General features: G+C 43.9%; 1 protein-coding gene across 1 annotated transcript in view; it reads left to right on the forward strand.

Annotated features, from left to right (window-relative positions):
- The window catches only part of SLC7A14 (solute carrier family 7 member 14), an 80,436-nt gene that overhangs the window by 25,426 nt on the left and 31,739 nt on the right, over positions 1-23,271 (forward strand). Inside the window, exon 2 of the mRNA XM_083177778.1 lies at positions 10,705-11,177. Within this exon, the coding sequence (XP_083033904.1) occupies positions 10,874-11,177 (304 nt within the window). The 5' untranslated portion in view covers positions 10,705-10,873. The remainder of the gene's footprint in view (positions 1-10,704; positions 11,178-23,271) is intronic.

Consider the following 23,271-nt stretch of genomic DNA (forward strand, 5'->3'; position numbering starts at 1 on the left):
TATGACTGCGCCATTAATTTGTTACCTGACTCTAAATTACCCAAGGGTAGATTATACTCTTTGTCTTTGCCTGAAGAGAAGGCAATGCAGGAGTACGTGGAGGAGAGCTTAAAAAAAGGCTTCATCAGAGCCTCTAAATCTCCAGTGGGAGCAGGTTTTTTTTTTTGTTAAAAAAAAAGACGGGACCTTACGGCCCTGCATTGATTTTCGTCAATTAAACGACATCACGGTAAAAAATTCTTATCCCTTGCCGTTGATCTCTGTTCTTTTTGATCAGTTGCGTGCAGCTGTGGTTTTTTCTAAGATTGATTTACGCGGAGCGTATAATCTCATCCGCATCAAGGCCGGAGATGAGTGGAAGACGGCGTTTAACACTCACTCGGGCCATTATGAGTACTTAGTCATGCCGTTCGGCCTTGCCAACGCACCCGCTGTGTTCCAGGACCTCATCAATGATGTTCTCAGGGAGTTTTTAGGTATCTTTGTTGTGGTGTATCTTGACGATATTTTAATTTATTCTTCTTCTTTGGATCTTCATCGCCAGCATGTCAGGGCTGTGCTTCAGAAGCTTAGGGAGAATAATCTTTTTGCCAAGCTCGAGAAATGCGAGTTCGAGGTAGATTCCATTTCGTTCCTTGGTTACATTATCTCTCCCAAGGGTTTCGCCATGGATCCTGTCAAGCTTAAGGCCATTCGGGAGTGGGTGCAACCTTCGAATTTGAAGGCGGTTCAAAGATTTTTGGGCTTCGCGAACTACTACAGGAGGTTTATTTCCCACTTCTCAGATATTGTCTCCCCCATTGTGGCCCTCACCAGGAAGGGAGCCGATCCTACATCCTGGTCGGTGTCTGCCATTGAGGCTTTTAAGGAGCTCAAACGGGCATTTTCTTCTGCTCCCATTCTTCGACACCCCGATCCCGAATTCCCTTTTATTCTCGAGGTAGACGCATCAGAGATTGGCGTAGGTGCGGTTCTTTCTCAAATGGACAAACTGGATGGCTTGCTACATCCTTGTGCTTTCTACTCCAGGAGATTCTCAGAGGCCGAAGGCAACTACGATGTCGGCAATAGGGAGTTGCTGGCCATTAAATGTGCCTTAGAAGAATGGAGGCATTGGTTGGAAGGGGCCAAATATCAGGTCACGATCTTTACCGATCATAAAAATTTGGCATATTTACGCTCAGCCAAGAGATTGAACTCGCGGCAGGCGAGGTGGGCTTTGTTTTTTGCCAGGTTTAATTTCTTAATTACTTATCGACCTGGCGCAAAAAACGTTTTAGCAGACGCCTTGTCCAGGAGTTTTGCGGCCATACAAGATCCAGTTTCTCGTCCCGATCCCATTATTCCCCCTTCATGCATTCTGGCCGGACTCACGCAAGGGCTACTGGATTCGGTGCTGCTGGCCCAAAGTTCGGTCCCTGCCACCACTCCCGAGGGTAAATTATTTATTCCCCAGAAGCTCCGGGAAAAGGTCTTTTCGGAATTCCATTCATGTAAATCCGCCGGCCATCCGGGGGTTTCCAAGACACTTTCTTTAATGTCACGTGCGGTCTGGTGGCCCAACATGAGGACAGAAGTAGAGCAGTTTGTGTCCAGATGTAACACATGTGCTCAGAACAAATCTTCCCGTCTTTCCCCCATAGGGCAGCTGGTGCCGTTACCTGTGCCTGATCAACCTTGGACGCACATCTCCATGGATTTTGTTACGGACTTTCCACCATCATTGGGTTTTAATACCATTTGGGTTGTGGTCGACAGATTTAGTAAAATGGCACATTTCGTACCCCTCAAAGGCTTACCCTCGGCTAAAACGTTAGCCTCTTTATTCATCACCCATATCTTTCGTGCCCATGGCCTGCCCTCTGACATCGTTTCGGATAGAGGTGTCCAGTTCGTTGCCAGTTTTTGGAAAGCAGTCTGTGTAGCCCTGCAGGTTAGACTCAGTCCTTCGACGGCCTTTCACCCACAGTCGAATGGTCAGACGGAACGGGTTAACCAATCCTTGGAACAATTCCTACGGTGTTACGTTTCCAAGACCCAAAGGGACTGGGTGGAGAATCTGCCTTTCGCGGAGTTTTCTTATAATAATGCTTGGCATGCCGCTACCAGGATGTCCCCGTTTTTCTGCAATTACGGTTTCCACCCTAGAGCTAATTCTTTCTTTCCCACGGATGCCAAAGTGGGTAATTCTTGGTGGGTGGCTTCGAAGAGAAAGGTTTGGCGCATGGTTCGGGGAGCGCTCCTCTCTGCTGCCAGGTCAGCCAAACACTTCTCTGACCGCCACAGGAGACCGTGCCAGTTCAAAGTTGGGGACTGGGTCTGGCTTTCTACCAAGAATATCAAGCTCCGGCAATTCTCACACAAATTGGGCCCACGTTTCATCGGTCCCTACAGGATTATCAAAAAGGTTAACCCGGTCGCTTTTAGATTAGGGCTGCCCCGCTCTCTCAGGATCTACAACACTTTCCATTGCTCTCTTCTCAAACCTGCTCTTCAGCCGGTTGTCCGCAGGCCAGTGCCCATCTTACGTCAGGGCCAAAAGGAGTATGTGGTTGATTCCATCCTGGATTCCAAGACTTCCAGAGGGAGGGACTTCTTTTTAGTACATTGGAAAGGTTTTGGACCGGAAGAGAGGTCGTGGGTCGCTGATCAAGATCTCCATGCTCCTTCACTCAAAAGGAGGTTTTTTCAGTCGTTTCCGGACAAGCCCGGTTTCAGAGGTCGGTTGACCTCTCCTCGAGGGGGGGTACTGTCAGACGCCGCCGCCGTGCAGTCGCCTCCCCGTCCTCCGGGGTGCACGGCGGGCGGTCCTCTGACGATCAGGACGTTGCTCAGCAACGCCCCGAGCGTCGGCAACGTCCCGAGCGTCGGTGACGTCACGCCCGGCGTCCGAGCATCGGGGCGTTGCCTGGCAACCACGTCCTGCTGCCCGGCGTCCTTCCCCGCCGCGTCATCACCTCGCGCGCGCACAGTCTGCTGCACGCACACTTCTCCTATAAATGGAGATTACACAGTCCAGCAAGCCGCTGGTTATAAGATTGCTTAGGCACCCTGGGGTGTCCTTCTTGTTTTCTTCAGCCCATACTGCAGTTCCTTCCCTGCATTATACCCGTGGTTTCTCCAGCTCCTATACCCGGATTTCTTCCCTGCCTGTGGTCGGTGGATTCTGCTACTCAGAAGTTCCCAGCAGATTTCTCCTGGCTTCCGGCTTCCTGCAGTCTCCTTGGAGACATTCCGGTCTTCTGCCTTGGGTCCTGAGTGGTATCGTTACGCACTCCTTATTTCCATTTCTTCCTGCTGTATCGTGGTTTATTATTTTGTGTATTCTTATCAGTGCTAGGTTCAGTGTGCAGGGGTTACCAGGACTCCCGTCCATTCCTGTGTCCATTTCCCTGCCACCTGTCTCGGCCACCGGGGTCATTAAGTTAGCTCTCCCCTTGTCCACCTCGTTCCTCCAACGGTAGGTTGTGGCCACCACCTAAAACGCTTTGGAGGGCACCGGAGTTGTACAGGCTTAACCCGTGATTCAAACGTGGCTGCCGTGCGAGAAGATTTAGGGCCTCCGCACCTACCGTGGGACGTACTGGGTGACAACGGAGTTAGGGGCCGAGACAGTTTCCTCCCTACCAGTGCTGATCATCTCCACCTCCGGGTCAGTCACCTGCCCTCGCTACTACCCCATGGGCCTCTAGGGCTATTGCCCTCCATTACCCTGTTGATTCCTCTGTGGCCCATGTCGACCGGTGATGATTACCAGCTAGGACCCATTTAGCTTCACAGTTACCGGGTCTCCTAGCACGTCTGAGCCGTCTCGATACCTCCACTTTGGGGTTCCCGGCACCTTGTGCCTAACAGGTACTTAGAGTCTTTTTGTATTCGGGCTCCTCTCTCTGATGGGATGGCAGGATGATGTTCGTTCTCAGATGGGTGAGGATTGCCAAATCATGGTGTTAACATGTGAAAAATAAAAATAAAATACAAATTAGATGACTGTGTCTGTTTCCGTTATTATAAACGCTCAGATGCGTAGTGCTCTTAGTGAAAAAGTAGGTTGGTTCCCTCTGGGCGTACCGAAACTCACATGGGTTTAGATAGTAATCCTCTCATAAAGGTTTCTTTTTGTATCGTCCAGGAGGGGGTTAAACTTTTCAAAGTGTGTGCTTCTTTACGTGTGTGTGATTGGATCACAGATCTTCCATATGTTCTCGGTAAAGACAAAAAGAACAGTGGTGTCTGAGATCTGCAATCTCAATGGATAAGGGGGGAAATACACATGTGGCAGTGTCTTTTACTAGAAGAACAGCGTACCCCTACTCACGATATCTCGGGGGGTTTTCAAACCTATAAAGGTTTCTTTTCACATGTGTTGTCCCACTTATGTGGTGTCATAGGTGACTGTAGTGTTCACCTGTGCGTCCGTGGCTCCAGTGTCCCAAGTGTATGAAATATAAAAATTCCCAATATGAGAAGTTTATATCATTTAGTGTGAATTATATATAATTATACACCATTCAGATGGCGTACCTTACTCACCCCTTTTAGTAGGGGGCAGAAAGCCCGTAAAGGTATCTTTTTCCCAATATATAGGATATTGATCACTGATGTTTTTGCATGGAGCCAGAAAGCCAGTTTGAAGTAAAAAATTCCATATAGTGAAAAGCCTATATTGGCTGTTCACCATATAAATATAGGCTTTTCACTTCCCTCTGGCAGATCTTGATAAAGGTCACTTAGACCGAAACGCGTTGATCCTACCAGAGGAAAGTGAACAGCCACAACCTTGGATGTATGTATACTTGACATTTTAAAGTTTTGGATATTTCTTTCATTGTTTAAAAATTTTTTGGGTTTTTTGTTCCGGATTTTTTCTGGATGTATGTTGTTCATGTGTCCACATGACCTGCCCATGGGACCATTGTAAAGTGTTGTTTTAATTAAACTATATGGAATTTTTTACTTCAAACTGGCTTTCTGGCTCCATGCAAAAACATCAGTGATCAATATCCTATATATTGGGAAAAAGATACCTTTACGGGCTTTCTGCCCCCTACTAAAAGGGGTGAGTAAGGTACACCATCTGAATGGTGTATAATTGTATATAATTCACACTAAATGATATAAACTTCTCATATTGGGAATTTTTATATTTCATACACTTGGGACACTGGAGCCACGGACGCACAGGTGAACACTACAGTCACCTATGACACCACATAAGTGGGACAACACATGTGAAAAGAAACCTTTATAGGTTTGAAAACCCCCCGAGATATCGTGAGTAGGGGTACGCTGTTCTTCTAGTAAAAGAAACTGCCACATGTGTATTTCCCCCCTTATCCATTGAGATTGCAGATCTCAGACACCACTGTTCTTTTTGTCTTTACGAGAACATATGGAAGATCTGTGATCCAATCACACACACGTAAAGAAGCACACACTTTGAAAAGTTGAACCCCCTCCTGGACGATACAAAAATAAACCTTTATGAGAGGATTACTATCTAAACCCATGTGAGTTTCGGTACGCCCAGAGGGAACCAACCTACTTTTTCACTAAGAGCACTACGCATCTGAGCGTTTATAATAACGGAAACAGACACAGTCATCTAATTTGTATTTTATTTTTATTTTTCACATGTTAACACCATGATTTGGCAATCCTCACCCATCTGAGAACGAACATCATCCTGCCATCCCATCAGAGAGAGGAGCCCGAATACAAAAAGACTCTAAGTACCCTGTTTTGCGCCACTGGTTTGCATATCCCATTTTTTGTTCTAATATAAGCATAATAACCCTGTACTGTAATCATGAGAAACCTATAAGTATAAAAACCCTGTACAGTAAGCACGAGAAGCCTAGAAGTATAAAAACCCTATACTGTAATCATGAGAAACCTATAAGTATAATAACCCTGTACTGTAAGCAGGAGAAGCCTATAAGTATAATAACCCTGTACTGTAATCATGAGAAACCTACAGTATAAGCATAATAACCCTGTACTGTACTCCTGAGAAACCTATAAGCATAATAACCCTGTACTGTACTCCTGAGAAACCTATAAGAATAATAACCCTGTACTGTAATCATGAGAAACCTATAAGTATAAAAACCCTGTACAGTAAGCATGAGAAGCCTATAAGTATAAATCCCTGTACTGTAATCATGAGAAACCTATAAGCATAATAACCCTGTACTGTAATCATGAGAAGCCTATGAACATGTGAAATTTATAAAAAAAAAATATTACCCTATACTGTAATCATGAGAAGCCTATAAGCATAATAACCCTTTATCCTGGAAAAAGCTATAAGCACTAGAGATGGCAAAGCATGAGAAACCTATAAGAAATTCTTCCAGCCTTGTTCTGAAAATGTCTATTTTTTCTGCAGCAGAATTTAGAGGTAATCTTGTATTCTAGAAAAATAAGCAAATAGTTCTGTTCTAACCCAGAGCCTTGAAGAACAACTGTTCCTCCCTGAAATTAAATAGCATCTGCTATAATTTCAGAGGCCTACCACATCCAATGTCTTACTGCATCCTCCAGAGATACACATGTGAATATGATTTTCTAAATCTCTCTCCTGAGCAAAGTCTCTGCTATTCCGTAAAGTCAATTTTATCTGCTTTCATATCAACAGACCGTTTGGAAAACAGGAATAACTAATATATGAAAGCACAGCCTACCAATTTAATATAGACACCACTGCAAGTTCTGTGAATAACAGGAAGATCTTTTGTGCAGTTTCTTTGAATATGTGACATACTGTATGACCAGTTATTTGATGTTACTGGTCCAAAACAGCTCGAATCATTTTAAAACACATCACAGTGGATTTGTCGTATTTTTATCATCAATGACACTACCGCTGATTCTTTGTCAGTTGCTGCCTCTAACTACACTTCTACCCCTTTCAGACCGCCAAAGGTTTTGCCGCATCAACCCGAGTTGATCTGCGGTGTGAAAGCAGCACTGACAAAATTCCTGGGTCGAGCAACCCGGCATTTCAACCATAGGTCACAACCAGGGATTCTGTGCAGTGTTAATGTGTAACCTGGGTCGCTTGGACACCGTCAGCTCCAATCGCTTCCTCCGCTCCCGATGATACACTGCTGCTTCGTCCCCGTCTGACTTCAGAGACTTGGCTTATTGCCAGGTTGCTGTGGTAGCTAAAACATAGCAAATGCTGGGTCGGACCCATGTCCAAATCCCAGCAGCAGCCCGGCATTTACAGTGTGAAGGGGTATTATTCACACAATTACATGTTAAATTGTGTAAGGAGGTGCTTGTACAACATGGGCCACTTTTCAGTACTTGCCCCTCGGGCCATGTGTTGACTGCTCTGCCCTTAATATTACCAAGCAATAAAACCTAAAGAGGTGACATCACAGAAGATGCCTTAACAATTAGAGATTAGCTACTGATTAAAATCACTCACATCAGTGCCCAATGTCCATTAGTTGATTGGGAATCAGACGCGGTGTAGAGCTTCATTACATTCTATACAATGAAATTGTAATCAAGACGCAAATGTCAAAGGTTCACTTGGCATTATGTTAGAAAAACATTTCAACAGGATATAAAATTCAGAGTTATATGCTTTAATTTAACAATTGCATTTTTTTGCATCACACACATTATTTCATCCAGACAAGCTATCTACAGGCAGTACTCCGAGGCTCAAAAAGTACCAGACAACATCTACTTTTTTCCTAAAATAAATCAATAAACCATTTTCCTGCTTCAGAAAATGTGTTCAGTCCGTTACAGCGAGCCCAGGTGATAAATCTATTGTGTCATTATGGTTTCATTTAGCTTCTCAATGTAATTCAGGTATCATTTTTCACAGTGGTCCTAGATTTTCTTTAAACACATATATTACATTTAGCTTGATATATGTGTTACCAACAAAACAACATCCTTTCCTAAACGCAGAGATATTGAAATAACTCGCTGTATTAAATAGAATGTCAATTAACTATGTTTATTTTCAAAATGCCTGGAAATACACTCTGGGTATTCATGTGTACAGAAAGAAACAAATAAAGTTATTCAGTTGCATAAGGCAGAGTTTGTATATAATTGTTTTGATTGTTTAATATGTCTTTGTCTTGATAGAATGAATAAATAACATTAACTTTACGGGAATTTGTGCACTAGTAGGTGTATGCCGTGCTGTATATATGAATAATGTACAGTCATTGTCAGTAAACACATTTTAAAATGAAGACAATATTACGGGCCATTTTTAGTACTTAGTCTACGGTCATTGGATGTCATTGGATGCAGACTTCCTGGAACTGGCAGTGGGGTTCCAACAGCAAGTTTGAGTAAGCTTTGGCTTATGTAGACTGGCAAAGGACTGCACCCATTGTTACCTATGATTTGCATCATCAGACACAGTTCTCAGGTCAAAGGTGCAGACAGTAGGCATCTATTTTCTACAGGATACTCCTGCAGCATTAGGATTTTGTGGTACGGTATTGCACAGCCGCTTCCTTGCAGCTGTGCAATACGGACCACATCAGAATCACTCCCAGAGTGACACCTTGTTCCAGATGCACTAAGCTTCAAAAATGATAAAATGGAGAGTGATAAGCAACCAACCAATCAGCTCCTGCCTGACATTTTTCAAACACAGTCTGTGACAGAAGCTGATATCGCTCTCCGTTTTATCACTTTTTAAAGCTTAGTGCATCTGGCCCACTGTGTATATAATGCATAACAGGGCTGTACCAAGAGCAGTATGATTAATACTTATGTCAGGTGCATGGGGCAAAAGGGACAAGCCTGCTGAGCCGATGGCACCAGTGCCCAGCTTGTGGGGTGCCTGGAGAGGTCCTAGGTTTTTTTTTTCTGTTTTTGTACTTTATGGAATGAGCACTACCTGTGCCTGAAATGCGTGTTGAAAAGAAGACCGCACATGAGAAACGTAAGAATAATTCTAATAAAATATAAATAAATACCTTTAGGAATTCCATGACAACAATTGAAACTAGTTGTTAATTAAAGTGGCCTTGAGTAAGGCCTGTTGTAAAAACAATTATTGTACTAAATTGTATGTTTTTGTTAGTCCCATTTCCACTGCCCTGATGGGTCAACACCTAATTACTCTTTTTTATTTATTCTAATTATGCCTTTAGTCAGTGCATTATTTTAGTCCCTTGGTTATGTGCATCTGTAGATGGCTCCAGCTTCAATTAGCAAATTCAGCTCTATTATTAAGCTCATTACATAGCGATATATATCATGGAATGAAAACAAGCGCTGACAGATAATAGCATAGGTTTTGTAGCATGTGATTAGCATATTGATATTTCGTAGAAGTCATATTGATTTCTCTTAATAGCTGATTTTATTTTGACAAATGTATTTAATTACTTTTAGCAATAAAAGATACTTGAAAATCATCTGCACGTAAACCCTTAGAGACAGTTTCCAAACCAGTAGAAAAAGTTGACTGCCATTCACTGTAGGACGGTAATGCTGCCTGGGTAGTGGTGGGTACTCTAAATATATGTAATTCACTATCACAGTGGAAAGACAGCAATCTTTATTTGACTCAGAATAAGCAGCCAACCCCTTGTCTAAGCCCCCTAGAATTCTGGGCCCCTGAGCAGCTGCCCAGTAAGCCCAAACAGTAAGATGAACCTGACACAACTCATTACAAAGGAAAAAAGAACAAAAGTACTCAAGACAAGGGGAACACCCAAAATGTTAAACTGAAATGTTCCAAATGTAACAACACTTCCTAAAACGATTTTTAGATCAACAACACACCTGGGGGAAATTTACTAAGAATACAAATTTTTGTATTCGTATTCTGTATGAATGCATACCACTGCTATCGCCGTCGTGAGTCATTTACAAATTTGTATTCCAGAGGCAAATTTACAAACCAGTCGTATTTGACTTATTCATGTTTGAGGATGTCGTATGGATTCGTATTTAACGGCTGTATATACGGCACGAATTCGTATCAGCAGCCTGCACAGATCAGTCTATAAATGTTTTTACCTTGCTTTATACACAGTTATTTTGCAGAAATATAGGTGCACTTGCTCAAGATTAGGTACTTTACTAGAAAATAGGAATGTGCACTGTTCCTTGGCTATTCTGCATCTCATACATGATGCCGAGTGAGAGCAGACAGCAGTGACAGCAGTAGGGATAACCCAGCTAACATGAATGGGAGACACTAAGCTTCTTGTAGACAGCTTTGGACAAAGAAGGGGGGGAGACCTTTACAATCCATTTCACAAAAGCTCCTTTCATTTATTCATATAATTCCAGTATGGCAGCTCCTGAGAAGATATAAATGTCACTTACAGTATGTGAATATACCAATTTGTACATGTATTCTAAGAGATCATAAGGCATATTACTATTATATGCAGAATAAAATGTATTGTTCTCTTTTGCTGCCTTTTCAGTAATATTAAACCACAGTGACATAGGGGTCTATTTACTAATCTGATACAGATAATGTAGACAGAAATAAAGTCAACCAATCACTTCCTGGCATTTTTGAAACACAGCCTGTAACGTGTTATGAGCTAATTGGCTGAAACTTTACCTACATCCACTTTAGCTCCACCCAAGGCTTAGTAAACAGACCCCATAATACTTGATTGTTTTGTCTTAAAGATAATATATAGTTATTACCTCTGATATAATCACACTATATTATATACTGTCTTCCAGGTTGTCCAACATCTAGAACACTGAAGAACATATGTAATATCATGAGTTACCACCTTAATTCAAAGAACGTGTAACACAGCTAGGATTTTCTATAGCTGAATGTTGGGAGAGTCTACGACAAGCTGCACTCAAGCATTATTCTCACGCTCTGCTTTAAAACCCTTTAACCATGAGTGGTTTCCTTACATACCTGGACCCCCGAAGGATTCCATGGCGAGCCACATGGCACGCATTCAATTCAAGGGTTTTACGCACCAAGCCTGTGGAGTCCATGCTGGAAGGAACCACAGGAACATCTGCTCATGGAACCAAACTGGCTCGGGTACTGACTACATTGGACCTTGTGTCTCTCGGTGTTGGCAGCTGTGTTGGCACCGGAATGTATGTTGTCTCTGGACTTGTCGCTAAGGAAATGGCTGGACCCGGAGTTATTGTGTCCTTCATAATTGCAGCTGTGGCATCTATATTGTCAGGTAGGTCATTTTCCCGTGGCATACCACCACGGTTTTCCACCTAGTCCTTAAAGAGTTGGAGGAATACACTACCTGTTTCAGAGATTTAGGCATTCTAACATAGGGTGACTTTTATAGACAATGGCATATACACAAGTCATACATTGTATTCATTGTATTTCTTTATTTGAAAAAAATGGAAAACTTAACGTTACTCAGTACAACTATTGTAGTCAAAAATGAGATATATCTGATTTCCTGCAATGGAATAAGACTGTAGCTTAAAGTCTGTTCATGAGTACGCGGGGCCCGGATTAAGGGCCTAATGGGCCTGGAGCTGAAAATGAGCCTATTATGAGAAGTGGATGAGGTGATGTGAATGCCATGTAGGCATGTAGAATCCATACACTATAAGACCAAGGGCCAAATGTGAGAATCAGAAAGTGAGATATTTTGGGAGAGTTTTTCTATTTTAAAGCGGCAATCATTTACATGGCAAAATCCTCCTGGTTTGTCAGTGCATAGGATTACCACTTTAAAATGGGAAAGCTCTCCCAAACTCTCTCACTTTCTGATTCTCACACCCTATTACATTTGACCCCAAATATCTACCTAAAAATATAATACAAGTACAAAGATTGCACACATGTATAGAATAGGAATGCAATTAAAAAAAATGTGATATATAGCCAACCATGTGGCCAGCTGGTGTCTGTCTGGTGGTCAGCATGCTGCCATGGTGATCTGCCTATTCCTATGTGGAGACCTGGAGCTGCAACTCCATACTCCCCATTGTTAATCTGGCCCTTTGCTTATGCAGGTATCACTTTAGAATCTTGTGTTTCAGGCCATATAACCTGCCTGATTTAGTAACTTTACAAGTTAATATTAATGGGAATGCCTCTTTTATGGATACATAATGGCAGGTATTCAATGCTGTTTGCGAGTGGTGACAGCGAGCAGGGCTTCCTGCTCGCTGTCACCACTCACCCTGACAGCATTCAACACAGCCTCCGCATCCGCCAATTCCCCCTCGCTCCGTTTTTTGAGCGAGGGGGAATTGGCGGATGCGGCTCCAGAAGCAGCGAGACCCGCGGCTATAAACTGCGAGTTTCCTGCAGTAGCCGCGGGTCTCGCTGTTTTGGGGAATTCTCGCCGTCCTGTGACGGCGAGGATTTCCCCAGAACGTTGCATATTGCGAGCGGCCGGCGCAGGGTCTAAACAGTGAGGATCGCTGGTTTTCAGCAATACTCGCTGTTTAACCCCCTCGCCGGCCGCTCGCACCGTCATTGAATACATGCCAATGAGGTGCAATTATGGGTCCATTAACTATGCAGCAACAATAAATGAGATTCTGTAGTGCCACTTATTGCTTGCCTTGCTGCATAACTTTACCTTAGCAAACCCTCATACCCAGCCTACATTTCCCCGCTCCTTCTCTTCCCCATTCCATCCCTGCGGGAGACGAAAGTCTGACTATACAGTAGATGTGTGAATATGTGCGTGTCACAGAAATATGTATTTATGCAAAACATATAGTCATATGGGCAAATAGATTTTGTGTTTATTTGTTTATTACTTAAAAATAATGTACTGTACTGCAAGGCAAAAACAATTTGGTTTGACACTGACAAACTTATTATAGTCAGTGGTGGCTCTTACCATTATAAAGAAGGGTGGCTGCCGCAATGAGGGCCCGCCCCCCCCCCCCTCCACTGCTGCTGCTGTCTCCATCCCCAGCCACCGCCACCGTTCGAGCAGGCGCGCACCCCTGTCCCCTGCATGGGGCCAGCGCATGCAAAGTACCTTCTTACATACTGCGCATACGCTGGCCCAAGCCTCCGGTGGCTGCCTTTGCAGCAGCCCCTGTTGGCTTGATCGGGTTCCTGGGTTCCGGCTCATGTGCATTATGGTCCGTGATACTGCGCATGCTCAGAACCTGTTTTGGGGGCTGCTGCGCATTTGCGCAGCGAGAGGCATCCCGGAGGGATGTCTTGAGTGACTGGCCGGTCAGAATTCCAATAGGAAGCCACTGCCAGTCACAGTGAAGCCAGTGCAGTCTCACAGACTGCATCTGGCTTCACTTTAGGCAGAGACAGTGGCGGATTTTACCTGGGGGGCTGCAGCCATGCAGCCCATAGGTAAAAACCGCCGCTGATTATAGTCCATTAACTCAGTTTGTAACTATTGGTATACCTTTATATATCGTACTAAACTCAGCAACTTCCTGGCGGTAATCCCAAGTAGTGATGGGAAGTAGATGTTGCGACTTCTCTTCCCATACACACAATTCTGGGTACCTGCTGGTAGCATATATTATTTTGCATCATTACGCAGAAAGCAGCCGGAGTATCACTGCCTAAAATGCATAAAAGGTATTTGTGCTGCCTTGTGCATGCAGGCATCAATCAACAAGTAGGTCAGTTACACTGCACCAAATGTAGTGCACCTTAACAAGTGATAAAGTTTAAAGTGATAAACAGAGATATCAGCTTAACTGTAATTTCTCAAACACATCCTGTAACATAGGGGTACATATCTAGAAGTGGTCCCACGTGGGCGGCACCAAATCAAATGTAGGCAGAACCAACACCAAATTAATACATCACTACAGCTATGTGGAAGCGGTTGGTTACATTATGCTTGGCCATCTTGTAGACCCCAGACCTTTAAGATGCTGACCCCACCATTGACCCCAAAACCTCCATCAAGCAAACAACTCATTACCCTAATCTCCTGAATATTGCAAACATACCTACCCCTCCCCACTGGAGCCCAGAAACACCCCAGAAATTGTTACACCTCCAGACACCACACAATCCTGTCCCTTTAACAGATGGCACAATGGATATAGACTGGCACTCAACTCTATATAAGATGAGTAATTGCAATGTTGGGTACTCTGCTCTGTGAACCATTTAGAATTTGCCTACCGGCAGCTGCTGTGATTTGGTTGCAGGGTTGAATGTTCCGATTGGCTCATTAACCAGTGTCATCATTTCAAATGGCCGCCAGAGGGTTGGGAGAAGCCTGCGCTCCTCCTCTTACTGGCCAACAGCAGTGGCCTCGATGGAGGCCAGCCCAGAGAGCCTTGTGAGTGCACCTATGGGGGCATTATGAAACTGCATTACATGGGGCTTTATGAAGTGGCACTACGGAATGTGCATTATTTATTTGTAAGCAGCACTGTGAGGGGCTTTCACTACAGAGGGCATTATGTGTAAGTGGCACTACAGGTGGCATCATGTGCAAGCAGCACTACAGGTGGCATAATGTGTAAGCGGCACTTCAGGGGACATCATGTGTAAGCGGCACTACAGGAGGCATCACGTGTAAGCAGCATCTTATAACATGTAACCCCCTGGCACTGAGCATTACACCCCTGGCAATAAGTATTGCATCCCCATGCAAAGAAAAGTCACCCTGGCAAAGAGCAGGTCATTTAAAATGAATTAGAAGCTTTACTGGGGGGGGCATAATGTGTCAAGGGCATTTGCAGTGTGTGTGGCATATTGTGTCAGGGGCATTACAGTGTGTGGCATATTGTGTTAGGGGCGTTACAGTGTGTGCCATATTGTTTCATGTTAGGGTGAGAGGTGTGGGGTTAGGGTTAGGCTATGTAGTATGGAGGTTTAGGGTTAGGTTGGGGGTAGCAATGGGTAGGGGGGTAGGGGGAGAGGGTAAGTATAGTTACCCAGCCCCTTTCAGGATTCTGTTCAATGGTTGCTGCTGTCAGTCTTCTGACAGCCAGCATCTATTTGTCATGCATAGTGAATCCTTTAATACGATGGGGCTGATTTATCAATGACTTGTATATGATAAACGGTGTTCCAAAATAACATTTGGGAGCTAATTAACTGGAGCACCGTTTATCATGTACAACGACTTTTAAAACTTACAGGTAAACGGGTTGGATTTCTGGTGCGCAATTCAAAGTGCAGCTAACTTCCTTTACCTGGTCAGAACATAAGTACATACAAAAATAATTTTTCAGAGGGCAGCTCTCTACTGTGGGTACTAATTCCAAATTACACTCAAATTGGATATATTTTACCAGATGTAGATCTCGGACTGCTTCTTTCCCAAAGTTATTTCATACGGTCACATGCAAATAAAAATGAAAAACAAATATGGTTTAGTAGTCCTAAAACACACACAGTCTATGTAAATATGGGAATCCCACGGGACCACAACAACTGGATGCTTTCTTCTATGTCGCTAACTTCACTCTTGCGACATAGAAGAAAGCATCCAGTTCTGGTGGTCCGTGGGATTCCCATATTTACATAGAGGGGGAAATTTACTAAGAATACGAATGCAAAAAGTTGCATTCGTATTCTTAATACGAATTAATACGACAGCATACATCGTATGCTTTGTCGTGTTCCGGAGGGGGATTTACAAAGCAGTCAAATACGACTGCTTTGTAACCCTCCGATGGCGTATTAATTCGTATTAGCTGGCCGTATATACGGCCACGAATACGAATTAGTGGAGGCAGTCTGCACAGATCAGTCAGATCCGTGCAGGCTGCAAGGTGTAAAAAAAAAAAGGTAAAATAAATAAATAAAAAAAACTTCGTGGGGTCCCCCCCACAGCTGTAACCAGCACCAGGCTGACAGAGCCGTGGCCGGTAATTAAAAATCAGGAAACCCGACAAATAGGGGTTCCCCGATTTTTAACAACCAGCCCCAGGCTCCAGGTCCGGGGCTGGTTCCCAAAATACGGGGGACAAAATGAGTAGGGGTCCCCCGTATTTTAAGAACAAGCCCCAGGCCAAACCAGCCAGCAGGGCAATGCCACAGCCGGGGGGAGACTTTTTATACAAATCCCCCCGGCCAAGGTCAGCCTGGCCAGGGGCCCTGGGGGAGTGGGGACCCCCCCAATAAAGGGGTGACCCCCCTCCAGGACTTACCTGACCAGGCTGAAGCCTGGTGCTGTCCTCGATGCCCCTGGGCGGTGGGCATTGAGCTGATTTCAGTGTAAAAAAATAGATGTAAAAACTATTGTTTTAAACTGTGGAACTATGAGTCCCAGCAAGCCCCCCCCCCCCCCCGCAAGCTGGGACTTGGAGAACCACAAGTCCCAGCCTGTGGGGCATTAATAGGCCCGCTGGTACTTGTAGTTCCACATTAAAAAAAATAGTTAAATAAACACACACTGACACATAAGAAAAATAAAACTTTAATGCATACATTACACACATACTGATACATACCTATCTTGATCCCATAGGTAGGTCCCAGGGTCTTGATCCGGTGCCTTATCCTGCTCCATGTCGGCGATGGGCTCCAAGTCGGCGGCGGCGTGTCGGCGGCGTCTGTCAGCGTCCATCCGGTCCGAAGAAATCCATGGGGGACCTGTGGAAGGAAATCTTACTCACCCAGGTCCTCCATGGAAGCTCTGAAGTCTTGATCCGACGTAGTCCTGGACTTCTGTCACCTTCTGTGACACTCCGGCAACTCCATCAGCTCCCGCATTGGACTGTCAGTGAGACGCAGAGATCCTTCATCCTCTGCGCCTCTCTATAGAATGATTCTATTGGCCGCTAGGCGGCCAATCAGGAGCTGAGAAAGTCGGCTTACCGACCATATTCCCAGCGATTTCAGCCAATATCGCCCCGTGTGTACGCACCTTTAGTGCTACTGGATTAATCTTGGACACAGGTACCCTAGTCACAGTACCTTTTTATTTTTTCAGGCTTCAATATATTTCGTACTTATATCCAGTATGTGCAAGCAGATTGCACCAAGAATGATTTTAGGTTATATTGCAATCCACATTATCAACATCAACATAATTTATTTATATAGGATTTTAATGTTCCTTTATTTATTTGAACTGTACATTCCATGATCCCTTCTTTCACTTGCAAATTTCTAGACATAAAACTTTCTGTTGATAAAAAGGTGTAAATCATTCATACATGATCCTTGTAAAGTAAATAATACATGGGTGTGCCAAGCACATATTCAATGTAATCTATTCTAAGCAAGATTTCTAGATAAATAATTTATGATGTTCAAGTATATTCTTCTATTTTACTCATACAAACAAGTCAGTTGTAATTTAACATCTTTCACCAGTTTATTATTTTGAACAGGAGGCGATAAGGGGGCATCTGGTTGGTACAACAAATGTTCCAATGCTGCAGGGTGTCTGTAGGAATATGTTTCCTGTCTGCTTCTGCGATCCAAGTACTGCGTTTGCGATGGTTGATACCATCAACTAGCTGAAGCTTACCTAGGGGTAGATGTATTAAGCAGTGAATAGAGTGGAGAAGTGTGCCTTGGCACACTATGGGGTATATTCAGTGCTGGGGGCGAGCTGTGACAGCGCTGTCACAGCTCCCTCTGTGAGTATTCAACTTATCCGCCCACATACGCCGATTCCAACTCGCTCCATTTTTTTTAAATTGGCATATGCAGCCGCAGAAGCAGCGAGACTCGCGGCTAAATGCAGCGGGCTCCCTGCATTAGCCACGAGCCTCGCCGTTTGGGGGAATCCTTGCTGTCCTATGACAGCGAATATTTCCCCGGAACATAGAATGAGGTGAGCGCCGGCTTGGGAATTAAAAAGTGAAGATCACTGGTTTTCTGCGATCCCCGCCATTTAGCCCCCTCGCCGGCCGCTCGACCCCGCATTGAATACTGCTCTATGTATAATTTTGTAGAATGCAATTGAGACATGTTACTTCAAAGCTGATTGGTTGATATGTGCAACTTCTCTACTAGCACACTTCTCGGGGTGTACACACGGTTCGATTGCTGCTAATGGGGATTTCGACTAACCCAATTTTGGCTACATGCATACAAGCGATTTTGACTAAAGCCCCATACACACAATATCGGTCAGAGGGGCTTTTGAGTGATATTGTTCACAATATCATCTAGTGTGGGCACTCAGTATTGTTAATGCTCCCTCGTGTCATTAACGATGATTGATATCTACCGAGCATGCAGGTCAATTTGGCAATATAGCCAAACAACGTCTCTGAATGGTATTTGCAGCTGATACCGTTCACTGTGTACAGACAACATTGGGTGTGGTTAGTGTGATTGGGGCTTAAGTGGGGTTTATTGAAAATTGCCTTGCCTGCATAGTCTATTTTGCTAGGCGATAGCGATACAGTGGAGCCGCGCATCGCTATCGCCTGCAGAAGAAACATGAGATGTTGGCACTCAAAGGGTTAATGTCATATCAGAGGTTTGTTACAACTTATTACAGTTATACTAGCTACAAGGCAGCACCATAGCTCTAAAGAATATAGGGGAGATGTATGAAGCGTTAGGAAGTGATAAAGTGGCCAATGATAATGAACCAACCAATCAGCTCCTAGCTGTCAAGTTACTGTCTGGGTGTGAAAATGGCATTTAGGAGCAAATTGGCTGGTGTGTAATAATGTTCCACTTTATCACTTCACCAGGCTTAATATGTACTACTTCCCCATAGTATAGTTATAAGCACCCAGTTGTTTAATTTCAATGTGTTTTTTTTTTTGTTCTTTAATATAATGAAGGTCTTTATAAAAGTTTGCTTTGTGCCACCAAATGTCTGATTATGTCCCTAAATCTGCTTTTAATATAGTACGGCACTAATAGTAAAACTTTATATAAGAGTTGGGGCATGCCATGGGTACTTTATATAATATTTCAATGGCAGCATAGCTGAATGTATAGGATACAGATATTTCAGAATTTATTTTAATCAAAACTGACCCTGATGACCCTGAAGTTAATTATAAAACGTTCAACTAGTCCTTTTATATAAAATTCCCTCAGAAAATGTGTCTGCCGAAATGTATCATTAAAATGCTGGAACATATATGCATCTCTGACCAGGCTCATTGGGTCATGCATGAGCAGCTCTGGTAAGTATGAAGAAAACCATCTGCAATGGAAACTTGGCTTTTCTCCACTTATTATTTATTTATTAACAGTTTCTTATATAGCGCACACAGATTCCGCAGCGCTTTACAGAGAATATTTGAACATTCACATCAGTCCCTGCCCCAGAGGAGCTTACAATCTATATTCCCTACCACACATATATACACGCACACAGACATTCTAGGGTTAATTTTTGTTGGGAGCCAATTAGCCTACCAGTATATTTTTGGATTGTGGGAGGAAACCGGAGTACCCGGAGGAAACCCACGCAAGTACGGGGAGAATATACAAACTCCGCACAGTTAGAGCCATGGTGGGAATCGAACCCATGACCTCATCACTGTGAGGCAGTAATGCTAACCATTACACCCACTTCATAAGTACAGGAGACCAAGTAGCCAGTATACATGGAAATGACTGGGGCACACTGAATGCTTCCAAAATATTACATGAAGCAAATAAACAAAAACTACGTAAGATTACATATCCATTTGATTAACAGGCCACATTCCCAGGGGCATTTTCCTATGGGCAGGATGGGGCTGTAACAAGACTATAATGCAGCGGTTCTCAAACTGTGGGTCCTGACACCGAAGTGGGTCCCACCCTTCTCAGCATGGGGTCGCGACTCCATGTTGTGGACCATCAGGCTGATGACTTTTCTAATCTTAGGCAACTCAACAGATTATTTAGACTCCTTAAATCACTGACTGTTATGTTAGACTCCCCAATGCTGCCATGTATGTGCTGTCTGCTGACTACACATGTGATGTGATGACCTTCTGCAGTAACTTGCTGGGGTCCTGTCATTATTTTTATTGTTTGATGTGGTCCCAGAGTAAAATAGTTTGAGGAACCCTGCTATAATGGGACCTGACACAAGCAAAGATACGTGTGGGTATGATGACACTAGAAACAATTAGTTTAAACTTGTTTACTTATATTTTGCAAACGTGAAAAACACATTAAAAAACCTCTTACGGCCCCCATACACTATGCGACTTCTCTGAGTTAAGACATCGCATACAATTCTTCTTGGGATGCATACGAGATGTATATGTATCATATGCGATCCCATTCCCCATCAGTGATCGGAATTACAGACAGTTACTAACTGTGAATATTGCAGAAATGTACTTCTGTATTTCACATGCTTTAACCACAGATGCTCACTTATACCCCTTTTCCACTAGCAACCTGGGTCGGAACCGGTAATTTGTACCCGGTTCGAACCCGGGTTGGACATGGGTTGGAGACACATTTCCACTACAGTGCTACCCGGTAAATTGCCGGATCATCCACTTTTACACTTAACCCGGGTAAGGCCTTTTTTTCCCTATAGATAAACATAAGAAAAAGCCTTTTTAAAGGGCTTTACCATGGGAGGTCACAAAATAGGGCCACCATTACACCAAAAGGGCCACCATTAAAAATATTACCATATTAGAAGAAGAGACCACACTCATTTCTGTTAAAATAACTTTTTTTTTTTACTGGCAAATATTACCACACTCATTTCTTTTTAAATAACATTTGTAATATTTTACTGTAAAATATTAAATATTTGGAACTTTTAAAAGTTTCTTCACACAATACAAGAAAAGACATGCCAAAAAAGGGTAACAACAGAGTCCTGGGTGCTTCTTTCTGGTGTTATGCTGCCTTGCCTTAACCAGTGGTTCCCAACCCTGGTCCTCAAGTACCCCCAACAGTGCATGTTTTGCAGGTCTCCACACAGAATCACAGGTGCTATAATTAGCTCCACCTGTGGATCTTTTCAAATGTGCCTGAATAATGAGTGCACCTGCAGGGAGACCTGGAAAACGTGCACTGCTGGGGGTACTTGAGGACCAGGGTTGGGAACCACTGGTCTAAACCCGAGGGCTATTCCTTCTTCGCCCCAATAGAAGCAATGCAAATCGGTATTTTGGTAAGGAATCTGATGTAGCGCCTTATTCCTTACCAAAAAAACTTTAGACAAGAAAAGACATGCCAAAAAAGGGTAACAAAACAGAGACAGGTAAAATGTTTGCCGTACACCTGAGCCTTTGGCATACATAACAATGAAAAAAGGGCACGTAAACATGTTAAAAAACAAGTGCCCATAAGAATTTTTAAAAGTGCAAGATGTAGGCTTTAACCCCTTCCCGACATTTGACGTACATGTACGTCATGGTCGGGAAGGACTTCCCGACATTGGACGTACATGTACGTCATGGCTTGTAACTGTCACTGCGTCTATAGACGCTGTGACAGTTAGGAGATGTCTGCTGTCCCTGACAGCAGACATCCCCCCTCGCCGCCCAGGGGGGGCAGGGGTGCCCCCCCCGGTCGGCGATCGCTGTGATTGGCTGTTCAAATCTGAACAGCCAATCACAGCTATTTCTGTGTTACCGGCGGCTATGCCGCTCGGTAACACAGAAATCGGTGGTGATCGGTGCAGCACCGATCACCACCGATCCGCAGACACCCCCTCCCACCCCCCCGGCAGCTCACCGTCCAGGGCAGCAGGCCAGCAGCACCCGGCAGTCGCAGCCGGAGCGCACGCAGCGTGCGCTCCCCCCGCCCACCCCCGTACCCACAGCAACAGCAGCAGCAGCAGCATGAGCTGCTAAAAATAAAAAGAAATCAAATCAGCTCAATTTTATATATATATATATATATATATATATATATATATATATTATATATATATATATATATATATATATATACATATATATATATATATATATATATATATACATACACACACACACACATATATATATATATATATATATATATATATATATATATATATATATATATATATACATATATATACACACATATATACACATATATACATATACATACACACACACACACACACATATATATACATAGATATTCCCGACGTATATATACGTCATGGTCGGGAGGTACTTCCCGACCGAAGACGTATATATACGTCATGGTTTTACTGTCACCGCGTCTATAGACGCGGTGACAGTTTGGAGATGTCTGCTGTCCCTGACAGCAGACATCCCCCCTCGCGGCGATCGCTGCGATTGGCTGTTCAAATGTGAACAGCCAATTGCAGCGTTTTCTGTGTTACCGGCGGCTAAGCCGCTCGGTAACACAGTGATCGGTGCTGTACAGCACCGATCACCACCGATCGCCAGCCCCCCCCCCCCTCCCACCCGGCAGCCCCCCTCCCTCCCACCCACCCGGCTGCCGCAGCGCCAGCACCGCTCCCACCCCCCCGCCAGCCGCAGCGCCAGCCCCCATCCCAAAGCTGGTGACCAAAATGGGGTCACTTGTGGGGGGGTTCCACTGTATTGGTGCTTCGGGGGTCTTGCTAATGCGACATAGCACCCACCATTCATTCCACCACCAAAAATCACTCCTTCCCTTCTGAGTCCTGCCATGCACCCAACTGGTATTTTTTGGTCACATGTGAGGCATTGCCGTACTCGGGAGAAATTGGGGCACAGATTTTGGGGTGCTTTGTCTCCTTCATTCCTTGTGAAAATTAAAAATTTTGAGCCAGAACTGCATTTTTCTGTAAAAAATTACATTTTTTTACAGAAAAATGCAGTTCTGGCTCAAAATTTTTAATTTTCACAAGGTATGAAGGAGAAAAAGCACCCCAAAATCTGTGCCCCAATTTCTCCCGAGTACGGCAATGCCTCACATGTGACCAAAAAATACCAGTTGGGTGCATGGCAGGACTCAGAAGGGAAGGAGTGATTTTTGGATTTTGCAGCACAGATTTTGATGGAATGAATGGTGGGTGCTATGTTGCACCAATACAGTGGAACCCCCCCACAAGTCACCCCATTTTGCAAACTACACCCTTCAGGGAATTCATCAAGGGGTATAGTGTACATTTCAAACCCACAGGGGTTTCACCAATTTTGATACAACTGAGCTGTGAAAATGAAAAATTTTTTTTTTTTATTTTCACTGCCAAGTTGTACCACAATTGGTGAAACCCCTGGGGGTTTGAAATGTACACTATACCCCTAGATGAATTCCCTGAAGGGTGTAGTTTGCAAAATGGGGTGACTTGTGGGGGGGTTCCACTGTATTGGTGCAACATAGCACCCACCATTCATTCCACCAAAATCTGTGCTGCAAAATCCAAAAATCACTCCTTCCCTTCTGAGTCCTGCCATGCACCCAACTGGTATTTTTTGGTCACATGTGAGGCATTGCCGTACTCGGGAGAAATTGGGGCA

This window comes from Crinia signifera, chromosome 3 (assembly GCF_055691185.1).
Source record: "Crinia signifera chromosome 3, ASM5569118v1, whole genome shotgun sequence".
Lineage (NCBI taxonomy): Eukaryota > Metazoa > Chordata > Amphibia > Anura > Myobatrachidae > Crinia > Crinia signifera.